This window comes from Anguilla anguilla, chromosome 10 (genome assembly GCF_013347855.1).
Source record: "Anguilla anguilla isolate fAngAng1 chromosome 10, fAngAng1.pri, whole genome shotgun sequence".
Lineage (NCBI taxonomy): Eukaryota > Metazoa > Chordata > Actinopteri > Anguilliformes > Anguillidae > Anguilla > Anguilla anguilla.
Genome location: NC_049210.1, coordinates 30,341,922 through 30,356,240, shown reverse-complemented (window position 1 = coordinate 30,356,240; position 14,319 = coordinate 30,341,922). Strand labels below are relative to the sequence as shown.

The 14,319-nt window shown below is 36.5% G+C and overlaps 1 protein-coding gene across 5 annotated transcripts in view; it reads left to right on the top strand.

Moving 5' to 3' along the window:
- The first annotated feature begins 7,068 nt into the window (after positions 1–7,068).
- The window catches only part of LOC118237093 (paired box protein Pax-8-like), a 32,982-nt gene continuing 25,731 nt past the window's right edge, over positions 7,069–14,319 (top strand). For 2 of the 5 annotated variants that reach the window (XM_035435530.1, XM_035435526.1), the window contains exons 1-2: positions 7,087–7,214; positions 7,893–8,056. In XM_035435530.1, coding sequence (XP_035291421.1) covers positions 7,927–8,056 — 130 coding nt within the window. In that variant the 5' untranslated portion in view covers positions 7,087–7,214; positions 7,893–7,926. Of the gene's footprint in view, positions 7,215–7,892; positions 8,057–14,319 lie in introns of all 5 variants that reach the window. The other 3 variants (XM_035435528.1, XM_035435527.1, XM_035435529.1) reach the window with 2 other exon arrangements.

The following is a 14,319-nucleotide window of genomic DNA, read 5'->3' as shown; positions in this document are numbered from 1 at the left end:
TGTTTTAGCTATGCTGTATGTTAGGTGTTATGTTGTAGCTTATCTGTATCGCACACTCGAGTTCCAGATGCATTTTGTGATTTTGACCGAAGTTTTTCCCCTAACTTCATCTGGGTTTCATAACAAAAACGCTGGTGTCTGTATTTATTGACTCATTAGCACACAGCTATTAGAGAAAGACTATAGCTATGTTGTTTATGCTCATTATGATGACGTTATGCGTTATTTTCTACCTGTGAATGAGGCATGATGTGCTTCACTCTCCCTACTTTACTTTTCAATGCTTTTGTCTTCTCTACAGTAGGCCTACTCAGATGACAGTAATATTTCACAATTAAATATTGTAATCAGTAATATTTCACAGTAAAATATAGTACTCAGTATTTTACTGTGAAGTCAATGGTTTCCTGAATTTATTTTACAAGATTTAACAGTAGAATATTGTCATCAAATTTTAATATTAAATCAATGGCTACCTTTGTTGTTTACTAACAGTACTTCCCCTTTATGACTGTAATAGTTTATATATAACTGTATTTTTAAATATAGCCAAGGCCTAGCTATATTTGTACAGTTTTGTAGCTAGAGTGTATTGTCTCAGATTACGACAGTAACTACTAACGTTAACGTCACTTTAGCCTAACTAGGCTATCTAAAATTATAAACTCAATGAATGGACGTGCGAAGGAATAAAAATATTAGCCAACTTCTCAATTTAACTGAAAGTTTTTTGTTTGACAACTTCTGCGTCTGATGAGCCATGTTTATCAGGATGTGTTGCGTGATTAAATAAATGTGGCATCAATCTCACTCAGCTTTCAGAAATGTTCTTTGTTGTATTTAGTGTTTGAAGGAAAGAGACATTATTGCATTTAACTTGGAGAAACAATACCAAAAATGTCTAAAAAAAAAAAACTGAAGACTTTTGTTTTGGCCTTTTATTTATAGGTACTTCTCAGTCATCAACCCAATGAAAGGCTCAAATGCAAAGAAGAGGGCTGGCTTCAACTAGAAATTTTGACTGGATGTCAGTAAACATATAATTTGCTGACTGGACTGTATACTGTGCTTATAGTGGAGGTTTTATAGCTGCAATGTAGTTTATTCATTACCTCTCCACCTTAGCTGAGTGTTCTGTCGCAGAATGGGTGCCGTGCATCACCCATTGTGCTACACATTGGTGGTGGTTGAGGTGAGTTCCCTCCCTTCACTGTACAGCACTTGGAGCATCTGGAAAAGTGCTATATAAATGCCACGTTTAATTCATTCATGCATTCATTCATTCTTTCTTTCTTTTTTTCTTTAAGGTTTTTAAGTTGTTGTTTTTCCATTATTTTCAAGGTGCTGTGGAAAATCTTTGCTGAACATTTTAGTGTTATTGCACTTGTACATTTACATTTAAAACTGGTGTTTCCATCATTTTGCATAATAAAAACACAAAGAAGAAAGTGATAGTTCTAATGCTGTATTCTTTGGTAAGCTTCTGATAAATTCTTCACTGTGTCCTAAGTCCTATGCAAATACATTTTGGAAGCACAAAAAATTACTTAATATGTAAAATTGTTGTTGTCTGTTTTTTTATTTTAATTAACCTGATTAGAAAACTGAGTTGCTGCTGGAAGTGGTGTTGCTGGGGCAGTAGGGGGGCAATCTTCCCTCTGGTTAAATAATTGCCAATGCCCCAGGGCAGTGATGAGGACACTGTGCTTTAACATCTTTTGGATGAGATGTTAAACCAAGGTTCTGACTTAGTTAAAGACCCTATGACACTCATTGCAAAGAGTAGGGGTTCCTTAGTGTCTTGGCTAGATTCCCGATGTGGCTCTTTCACAGCTACCGAATCATCCCCTGATTTAATTGGCTAAAAAAACTGCTCCACCTCAGCTGATGTGTGGTGAGCGTTTTGGTGCAAAATGGCTGCCATACATCACCGAGGTGAGTGTTACATATTGGTGGTGGTTGAGGTTTCACTCTCATCACTGTAAAGTGCTTTGAGTTTGAGAGAAGTGCTATACAAATGTATTTTATTATTATTATTATTATTATTATTATTATTATTATTATTGTAAATGTCATTAAAATGGTCATTTATAGTATTTATAAATATTAATATTGTACCATAAACAACTGGCCGCTGACTTTACAACTTTACAGTTGATATGTGAAAACACAGGTGAATTGTGTTATTTAAAAACTGCTAATTATTGTAATTCTACAGTAGCATACTGCTATATCACAATAACCAGGCTCCTGTTTACTGTGAAATTACAATATATAGCTGGCATTTAATTGTATTTTACAGTGAATATGTTGCACTAAATTACTCTGAAGCTTACCGTAAAAGTACTGCAATTAGTAACCAGTAATTTACCATAAATTTACAGTGTAGGTGTTGATAATATTGTCTTCATTAATAATAATAATTAATTATTTTAACTATAATCAGTGAATATAAGACAACAATAGCCTAGTGTTAGTGTATGGAAATGTCTTACTCAGTAGCCTAATAAAGCGATTTTAAGTATGTCTCTAAACTTACTGATACGTTGACCAGCAATGCGGTCCCTTGATATATAAACTGAACCACCTGTGCAGAGATTCTCATTCCTAGCCCTATGACCAACTTCAACCCATGCCACCACACTCATTTAGCAGTAGCAGCTGGAGATTCATATTTTAAAGATATACAGAGAGGAACAACAGATTGGATGTGCTGACGGTCCTAATGTTCAAAATTAGGACCAACCTAAATGTGGGTTTTATATTCTTTTGTAAACTATGTTTAACGCTGCTGCAGGATATGGTTCTAAATGGAGCAGATACCTTCCTCGGTAGGCCTATGTCATATTTCGGTTAGGCCTACATTTAAATCACTCACGTTTTATTGTTATTATGATACATCAATTGATTCGTTTCATGGGGAAATGGGCACACAGAATAAAGCAAGCAAGCGAGGTTAAGTGCTTTAGGCCTTTGGGCGGTTGGTTTAGAAACTCACTGCATAGCTATCATAGCCCCGGGTATGATTTAATAAACGTTAAAACCAGCTGGAAGCCTGAATATTAGGCACTAGGATGCGTAGATCCAGTTCAGTGACCGTTGTATAACGTCGTAAGCCTTTAGAGGAAACCCAGATATGTTGGGCTTTTCTTTTTTCTACATTTTATTTCATTCTACGTTGTCCAACTGAGTATGACATTCACCATCCCCCCCATACAGCCTGCCTTATCCTAAAATGTAAAAAATCATCTGGCTAATTTATTCTGCGTTTGAAACACCGTGTTGTCTACGGTTTAAATAGACGCGTTTAGCAGGCTATGCGAACTTGGGATTCACAATTCCCTGCAGATGTAATTCTGAACTTTTAGTGGCAAAACGTAGCAATTATTTTAAGTATTCAGTTTATGATAACTAAATAAATTTCCTTATTTATTAAAAATGTCTGGATATATTTAGTGTCCTATTTAAATAAAATTTGGGAACCAAGATTTCATTTTGTTTGAATAAGTATCTAAATAATATTGGTTTTATCTTAATCTTTAACGTGTTCCACAGTAAATTTGCAATAGTGTAGGGATCACATGTTTAGGCCTACACTATCTGAGTTGCAGTTCATATGAATTGATTTAATACATTTTAGTTCATCGTTCATCATCAAACATCATAATGACTCTCTAATGCATCTAACAACATTTACCTTAGAGTGAGACTGTTGAATTGATATTTATGTGGAATGGGCCTATAGTTTGTACATATCTAATGTTCAATGAAACGTAAGGGCTACGCATTAGTTTCTTTATAACATGATAATACAATTTGCCTACAAGATCATTCGAAAGTATAGGCTTGCCTACTACCCGAAAAGGAAATAAGAAAATAGACAGAAGCCTATTGTTGATTTTGGTATTAAGTCGTTAGGAAAATTGCTTCTCGTCTGCATATTATGTGTGATTTGGGTTAAATGTAAAAGTGAATCAATGTTTTTGATTGATATGTAATGGTTGACTGAAAGTTATTTTTTAATCGGGTGCCAAATCTATGGCGAAATACGAATTATGTTGTTAGCCTATACCAGTGAGGGCTGATGAAGGATTGTACGGGATGATGACAGGCAGAGCTGCTAGTGTTTGATTTTAAAACAACTGCTTCGTCCATATGGACGTGTCAATCCCTCACAGTACGGAAATTTATTCAATCTCCTGAAATTGGATATGTTTAAATAGTTTAGTACAGTGATACTTCGGCCTTTATGTACATTGCTCAGTCACTAAAAGGAACGCAATTGTGTTTAGTACGAAAAAAGGAACATGTTTCAATCCGTTAAAATGAACGTCGTAGCCAATAATTTTGGATTGAACCGAGAACGAATCCCAATGATAATCCAGCAAAGATGAGATTGAACTTCCTATTTCTTATAGGGGCAAGGGTATGCTATCGCAGGTCGGGGAGAAAAGTTATGACGTGTGATGGCAACCTCAAGTCGGATGTTCTTTCTGATTAATACAACATGCAATGACGCAATGAAACAAGTTAGCTAAAAGAGAAGAAAAGAATAGGCGAAAACCATTGCTTTGTTGTAGAATGCGTGATATTTACATAAATAGCCTGCCATATGTGAATATTACTAATCTGTCGCTTGCTGTGCTATCGGTGAGAAACACGGGCGACCAGGATATCACATTGAATGGCGACCAGCTCATAAATTCCAAACGCCTCTATTAAATACAAATATTCCATGTAAATTGTAATAAACCAAGACATCATCAAAAATTGATGTCACATTGTATTTGGTCCAGGGCGGTGCAAAGGGAGAACACCAACCGATAAAAACCTGTTTTACGACATCCAGTTATTGTACATAATATATTTTATCAAAATGAATTAATTAAAATTGATGACATCACCAATAATAATAAAAATATTATTTTTTATCAAACCGAACAACAGGGGCACATCTGGGACTTTGGGCAAAAAGGGGCAGGTGCTCGGCACCCGGAGCGCTTATCATACCGCCCCCCCCCCCCCCCACCCCAACCTCCCCCCACCCCAACCCGCCGGACGTGCCTGATTTTTGTCTCAGGTTAAATGCAAAACTGGATCTGAGGCATTATTTATCGTTTTATATAGATAATTGGGATACCTTACCAATACTGTATTTCATGATGGTAAGGAAAATAGCTCGAACATGGGAAACAGCAACAAATGCAGCTAAATGGAAATTGGACTTTATTCAGTCACACAACGGAACATCCCTTAGAATTATCTGTACACATGTAATTGGTAGTTATATTCCCCTTCCTCTCTTCTATTCCTGGGAAAATAAATTTTGGAATTATTTTTTTAAACAACATCAGTAATAATAATTTTATTGTGTTAGTTTTTCTTCCTAACTGCACTTAATTTTTTTATAGTTTTGGAATAGTCCTAAATCGCTTGAACAATGTGCTAATAGATTGTGTGAACCCAACATGAGATGGCAGCGCTGTGTTCTTACGCGCTGGACATGCCGGTAATGTCTAATCGGCAGTCACCACCCCCCTTTCCCCACTGCCAAGAGCAGGCAGTGTAAATGCTATTACATCACTAACGCACTGTGGCAAAGGACAGTGTTTTGGAATAAATAAAACTGTCAAAAACGGACTAAAGCGAATTCCAGGATTAAATGAAGGTCTAAATTTCTTCAACGTAGAACTGAAGGGGCAAGTCACCTTGGGGAAAAGGTCAGGGAGGAAAAATAAACAATATAGAAATAAGTTTAACGGGGGATTCTGAGATTATTATCTCATGAATTAGAAAGTAATAAGTAAGTTAGTTGACCTGCAAGCTATGTTATATATGTAGCAAACGTTTAATGCAGCGCCGACAACAACAACAACAACAATAATTCCGATTTGTGTTGTGTTTGGCAGCTACTACAGCAGCAAAGTAACAAGCGATGATTTGTCGCATTTCTCGTCGCAATATAAAGTTGATTTGCAGCCATGAGGCATATGGCTTGACAAAATTATTCGGGTTGAAAAGGCGGGAGCCCATCTATCAACTAGGTGTTAGAGATAAGAGATATTCAAACTCACAGTTTTATATTGTGAGGTTGTCAGAATAGTATCTTGGTTATAAGGACACAGGCATCCTCACACCAACATGCGAAAAACATGCGTCAGGTTTCACTGACAGGGAGAGCAAGAGACAGAAAAGATAATTGGTAAATACATTTAAATTTCTTCGACTCAACCTAATGTATAGAAATTTTTCTCATTTTCACTTGCAACTCAATTCTTTGTCTAGATTTTTTTTTTTTCAGCATGGAAGACAACCATATGGCCAATTTTTCCTGAAAATTAAGCTTAATTAATTTTCAGGTGGCGGACATTTTCGTTCAACAAGCTTTCTTCACCTGTACGCCTTTTTATTTTGAGATATATAGCCTGCGTAAATAGAAGTTTTTTAATGTCTCATGCAAATTACACAACAGTTACAACCATGTCTCATCTTTTAGAACAGCCACCAAGACAGACCATGTCTACACAACTGTTTCATTTTTTTTTTTCAAGCAGCCAACCAACTTCCATATCATAGCAAACATTTTAAATGTGTATAGATGTTAATTTGCATTGAACGTTGTAAAGCAGAAATGCATATACATGTAGTGGAATTGAATATGTATTCAGACATAACATAACCAGTTGCCTACCGTCCAGAAACCGAATTTTAAGAGCACAGTTCTCTTGCAAAATTAATTTTAAGTAAAGTAAATTAGTTAGAACGCGCTAAAGTTCACATTTTAGAGTATGAAGCTACTGTAGTGCAGCCTCTGAAATTTAGTGATTGTACCTATTTTAATGCAACGTTGTCAAATGGGGTTCATACGGTATTTCAGTGCTGTTTACGGTTGTACTAAGAAATGATGGTTTATAAACTCAAAGCCTTTCGTCCATGTGGCTTTGTTGGAGTCACGCCCCATAGCTCCACAACCCCACCTTCACACAGCCAACCCACGCCTTCACAAAGTCTATCATCCAATAATACCGGGGCTCCGTATTCACACGCGCGTCAGAGGGATAAAAAGCGTACAAGACTGGCAGCTGATTAGAAACTTCCGACCCTGCTGTTGTCCATGAAGAGACAGTTCCGAAAGCATCGTTTTGCTTCTGCTTTCTGCAACGTTGGATAATACAAAGATCTCCCTCGGGGCATTTTATTTCAACAAGGCACAGGTAAATGGCCACGTTAAGTACGAAGTGTTGTTGAGAATCGTTATTTGCTGCATTAACTGCATACAATGGATAGTTTGTTTTCCGCAAAAGGTTAGCCTTTTACACTCTTCAAGAGACAACTGTGACATTCCGTTTAAACATTAGGTGTTATGGTGTTGCTAGTTTTCTGCTAACGGTGTGCCCCATATTTTTAGCCAACACAAAAATAGGGTTAAACACGGATAATCAATATGTTTTAATAGAACGCAGTCTGAAAACCGCGATCTTGAAAACATTAGACTTGCACTTAATTGTTCTTAATATCGGGAAATTAAATGGATATCGTGCGCTGCGGGTTCAGTGGAGAGAGACTGAGACGGAGATGAACACTGAGAGAGAACAACATGGTCCGACGGAGGTGACCATTCAGTCGTGACGTAGAGCCATTTCGCATGTGAAACGTTTCCAGACCGCCAGGACAGCAAGAAATACATGTGAGGCATTGACAAAATTGGATACAGTACTTAGAGCAGTAAACACCTGGCGGCATATTTCTGCCTTAAATAGATACTGCAAAACAATAATACATTTAAAAAATTAACATGCAAGGACATATTTAAGAATATTAAAAATGCAGACATCCAGGTATTAACTAAATTAAGCGACCACCATTAACAATTATAATGTGTCCTTTTGCAGCCTGTTAGACTGTGCACGCGGGAACACTTTTCTCATGCCCGTCGACACTCTTCTTGGACTAATAGCGCATCTAAGTAACAGACCGCCCGGACCTCCAGGTCTAGTGTCCTCTATTAGCCACTGCAACAGAGACCGCAAGACAATGTCCAACGTCACCGGACGAGGTAAAACAATTTAATGTTTTTGTAGTGGCGTTTTATCCGAGACTAAGGCTTGACTTCGTTGAGAAGTACTTACGGACAAATCAAGACAGTAGAACTGCTGCCAAACTTTAGATTGACAATCCCGGGAGTAACGAGTCCAGCGTTTTGTTTTACTATAGTAGCTACTAAATTAAGGGTAACATGATTTTATTACACTGGGCTATATTCTTTTCAGACCAATGCTGATTTATCAAAAGTGGTTCCCTGTTTATGTTGTTATTCCAATTTGGTATTTGACACACTTTTCACCCCTGCTTTTCATAGGTAATGCCTCAGAAGTAAACAATCGTGTTTGTATGCGTCCATCAACCAGTAAACTCGGCAGCCTGAGTTGGATGAATTAAGCATATCAAAAATACTTAACACCGCGTACTGACTATCCTACGCGTATCAATCGTACAGGCCTATCTTACAAAACGACACCGTTTGATAATTAATGTGTAAATGTTTTTTTTATGTCTTCTGACTGATTTCGCAAACTCGTCTGATGTAACGTTTTTATTGATGTTAAGGGATTAACGGTACGGGTTGTCTTGAAGTCATAGGCCTACTCACATTCGCAATTTTACATACGACATTTTGTTGTATACACATGCTGTCATTGTTATTAGTTTTAATGATTTTTCGATAGCATTCGTCAATCGTTGAAATATTTCATCATCTGCCTCATTGTGAGACAACAAATCGACTGTGCACAAATCGTTCAAAACAATCGAAGATTTACTTTCAAACATAATAATTGAGTTATTGGTATCTTATGTCAGTAATACTTATGTCAGTGAATAAATACGATCGAATCGCACAAGAATGATACGTTTACCTATACAAGCCCGATTTATGCGCATACATTTCTATCAATAAAAAGAAAAAATGGAAAAATATATACCTCATTGGCGTAACCCTGCATCATCTTAGCTAACAAGTACAAGCAATAAAAATCCATTCAATGCGCGACATCCCATTAGAGTAATTTGTCGGCAATAATCAGTGATGATGATGTGTTGATAACTGTCGTGTAGAATAATGTGAGTGTTATTCAAATTGTCACTTTAATTAAGAATACAAGCACACAAATATAATAGAAAATTTTGGCCAAGGTAATTTCTTTGACTTTTTTGTTGCTGTGTTTTGTTTTGTTTTTATTGTTGTGGCACATGAAATCGATGAGGATATGACAGAATTTAAAAACGTTTATAGGCCTACCCACATTATTTAATTCCTCGATCGTCTAAAGAAGACTACCATATGAAACTCTTGAATTCATGATCGAAATTAAGAATCATTGACCCATTTATGCTTTCGAATCCGAAAACCGATTGCAGTAATCTCGTTGTGAAAGATGTTCATGCTTTTGTACCTATAGCCTACATTTTGTTTGTTATACTGTGTAGGGCAATTTATTCTTATACTCATTTTAAATGTGCAATTATAGTTATAATAAGTCTATTGAGCGAGCTTGAAAGCGTTTTAAGAAGTTATATCTGCTGTTGTGTCTATGTAGGCTTTAATGACTGAATTACCTGAACTTGCTGATTACCTTCGATTATCTGACGAGTTCTAAAATTGTCCTAGTCTGGACAGACAGACAGACAGACAGACAGACAGATAGACAGATAGACAGATAGATAGATAGATAGATAGATAGATAGATAGATACAGACAGGCATGTGGTAGCCTATACTACTTAATTTAATCTTACTTTACAATTCAATACCGACAGCAACTGTATAAGAAATACCTTTAATTATAAAATTCGTGTTTTTCAGTGTAGCAATACCACAAACATGCAGTACTGATAATAACACATAATCATAAAATGTATTAATAGAAAAACATTATGCAAATGTGTTAATAGACTTGTTTAGTGTATTGAATATATCTCTTAAAACATAAAAGGGGAAATATACATCGTCTACTTGTTCTCATAAGTGTTTTATAGTTATTTATAATATGCCATATTTCTTCACCAATGAAGTAAAAAATAAGCAAATATTTTACTTTTGGTGACAGAGCTACAAATTCCTGTTCGTGACTTGTCATATGATAAACCATCACTTGTTATAAATAATCGAGGGGGACGCAACGTGATTGGTGGACTGCTTAAACTGCAACCTGAATGCCAAAAATATGACTCAGTATACTCCAGATTCAAAACAACTACACTCTAATTCGGGTGTGTATGGCGTCAGATGCCTAACCATTGTGGTGTAGGACTGGACCAGAACCGTCAGCGAGTTCCCAGTCGATTCATCATTGTCATAATTGAACTGACAAAGACCTGGCGATAATAATCTTTTTCAAACCCCTCACAATTTATACATTTTAATTACCTTCCGTCTGAAGAAAATACCTTTGTCGGAAAAATAGACGCAAACTAAGATTTCAATTTAAATTGCCATTCCGTTTAGTTTTACAAATAGGTATACAGAGAAAATACCACAGAAACCCCAAACTAAGTGTTTGTCTTATGTTTTGAACAGAAGGATTAGACCCTTAACTGTTAAATAATAGAAAGAAAGAAAGACCAGGAAGTGGGATCTCAATTCAATAGGGAGAATAGAACAAAGTTAAAAACAACAGTAACAAATTCAAGGAAGTATGCTATTTTAAAAATGTTTTATATGTATGAAAATGCTACGCTTTTAGCGAATATAGCAGAGTTAATTCACTGTAAGCAGTTTCACCGAAAATATTCACTTCGAAAAATGATCTGAGCCCAATGATGTTAATATTTGTTTAATACTTAAGACCCTGTATGCATGTCATTCAGAACATTAGCATTAGTATTATTTCGTCTGTCCAACGAATAGTCTAACGTGGAGACGCTCAATAGATGTTTCCGTGAACGTTAAAATAGATAAGTTTAGGTGTGCAAATCATTAGTCTGTTAACTAGTATAAACGTTCCGTTCTTGCAAGAATAACCTGTGCTGAGTTTTACTGGCAGAGAGTTTTCTCTTGTTGTAGCTAGGGGCTTCTTTCTTTTTATTCAACTGGTATAAGTCTACTCGGTTGATTTATTTCTCATTGAATTTAAGTTTATTTAAAGTAAGCCATTATTTAACTACCCTTAAAATTCTAGACTGCTGGAGCATTTCACTTCCCTGTGAAGTGACAGAGATCTCCGCATGTTCAGTTGGTAGACGAACAGTACTGTGACGTCCAGAATTAATCAAATGTTTCCGCTTGTCGTCACACAGTTTTTTTCCAGTGTCTCTCAACACTTCACAGCATGGTCTCAACCCAGCCTACTGGGTTGCTCATCTCATATAAAACGCAAAAAAGTAAATATAGGCTAACATATCCAAAAGATCCAAACGTTCTTTGCAATGGAACACGGGACGCAGATTAGCAGACTACTGTCATTACAATTTGTTTCCATAAACATACGAAGAATGTTGTTCAAATAATTGCGAAAACAACACAGCATGCTATGTCATGCTTCGGTGCAATTAAATAAAGTTATTGAGGTTTTCATATATTTGCGCTCTGATTTAGGCCTAATCCACCACTAAGTAAGCCTGCCTGCCTCCTTATAGGTACTTGAATGAAGTAATATTTAACATGACACTAGATTAAAATTAAATAATGTAATTTATTATTATTATTATTATTATTAGTAGTAGTAGTAGTAGTAGTAGTAGTAGTAGTATTTTATCCAACTTGTGCTTGCGCGACTGTTGTATCCACAAGCAATACACTTAAGGACTGAATATTGGACTTGTATCCATTTTTTACAAGTCGATACGTTGTTAAACATCCTAAGAGAGAGGCGTGAACAACTAGTGTAGGCCTGTTTACATTAGGCCTATTTTTTATATTTGTGTTTATTTTGGTCACAAAAAAAACCGTTTCTGGATATTTTTGTGAGCTTAACTAGCACATTAGTATTGAGGCTTTCTAGGGCAATTGAATCGTTATTTATGGCACTCGGAATTAGGCCTATCGGAATTGTAGCTTCTCGACTTATTGGTTAACGAATGTTTGCTTAGGAAATTAGTGTAGCCAATACGTACCGAAGACATAGCAGACACATAGCTAGATATTAACAGAAGCTCCTTTGAGGAGAATTAAAAATGTTCTGTGTACAAATTTCATATTTCAAACGAACAGTTTTGACCAAAACTATTTTTTCAAAGTTCAAAATATTTTCTGAATTCTTTCTGCATATTTTATGACATATATTGGTCGACAATCTAACAGCTTGTAATAGTTTACAAGGGGTGTGTGTGTGTGTGTGTGTGTGTGTTTCTCCAATTACGGCACAAGATAGGATAGTGTTTTTGAGACTGAAGTCGCTACAGAGTCCTTATCGTCCGGGCAGGTGCGGCATGTAATAGGATCCTCTATTCAGCCCGTGTGTCTCCTGTATGCGGTCTATTCCCCCGGGGCTGTCCCGCTTTAATATCCTCTTGACTGGTGAAGCTTGGCGAGAGGATTCTTGCACACTCTGCTAGTACCGTTAATAGCGCTCCCCCACCCAGCTTCCTCCAGCGGCCGTTTGATGTGGAAATGAAAGGAAGGCTAGGTTAAGAAAAGAGCTGGGGGGTGGGGGGGGGGGGGGGGGGGGGGGACCAGGAGGAGACAGCTCAATGGGTTAAATTAAAAGCGCGGGGATGCTTAGCGGGTCACTGATGCAGACGACTGAGAGAAAGAGAAAGACAGTTGCTCTCCCAAATCAGTAAAACTTTGGCCGTTTCAGATGGAACCTTAGCTATGGTCGTGGCTGCAAAATAGCTTATATTATAGAATATTATAGCTTGCACCCCAGTCAATACTCTATGCATGCGAAGCATTTGCGATAAAGAAATAGGCATGAAGTTAAAATCAATATATATTACAGCACCACTACTATGCTAATTCTGGTATGAAATGTAGGCTATTTGCTGGAGAACTCTAAAAAATGCAATGAGCAATGCACACAGAATACAATATAGTAGGAAGCTAATGTATTTTAATTAATCGTAAATAGGCTAATTAGCTAAGGCGTTCATAATACTGACACGTTGCAGTCTACTGTAGGATATTTATGATCGCCGTGAAAACATGCAGAACCTTTTGTTTTTGTGAAGTCATACAGCTGAAAACATTTAACAATTTGCGACAATTCAGTAAATTAATAGCAAGATATAAACTTGATGTAATATTTTTTTTCCTAATTTATAATTGAATTAGGCTATTTTGTTTCAAATATCAATTCTCGCTTAACCCCATTTTAGCAGTAAATATGTGACAACAGTTATTGCACTTATTTTTTTTAAAAAAGGAACAAGGTTTTACCTGAAAAGACAGATGCCATTCTCCCGATACCTTAATTGCCCTTTGTCCGTGATGTGAAGTTGCAAACGCAACAGTGAAAGCCGACTGCAGTTTAAAACTACAAATTATAATAAACGATGTACATCTGTAGGGACGACGCAATCCGCATCTAAGTAAGAGTGGATTTTCCCTTTATGATGCATGACGAGGCTGTATTTCATCATGCAAATGCGTGCACCATCATACATTTTTAGTGTGTTATTGTTTTCAGTAAAGCAATATATGTACAGACCTGTTCAATACTCGGGGACTATTATTACCATGCGCCTTTATGCGAAATCGAGCGCAAGCAAATGAAAATACTCCGTGCACAAGAAGATTAAAACATTTTTTTGCACAGACACAATGAAAATGTAACCGCAAACGGAAACTGGAAACTTATTTGGGTTACCTACTGTATGACTATCATCCACTGTCCAAATTTATAGGCCTATCCAACCAGACGCTTACAAAAATAGCTTTAGCAGTCGTTCCTCCTGAATAACCCAAACTAACATCAAGAATAATACTCTGTTGAATCTATACGCAAAGCTTCTAAATGTAGATTTGTCCTGCAGATCACAATAAAGACCTGCTAATGAAAGATGATTGTAGCAGTAAAAGTTGATCAGTGTGTTTAATTAATAGTGCAACGTTGCGACAATTTATATTTACTGCGTTACATATTCAACACAATATTGCACATTATTATTTAACAATATAATTGTGAATAAGGCAACACAGTAACCAAGAAAATAACACATCGACATTGATTTCACATGCAAAGTCTTCCAAGTCAAGCAATATCAACACACCAATTTAGTGAATTCCCTTTTACACCACAGGGTGGTGATATAACTTCAGTGCCTCCCAAAAGTTTTCACACCCTTCATAACAATGAACAAAAAGGATTATATGAAATGAATA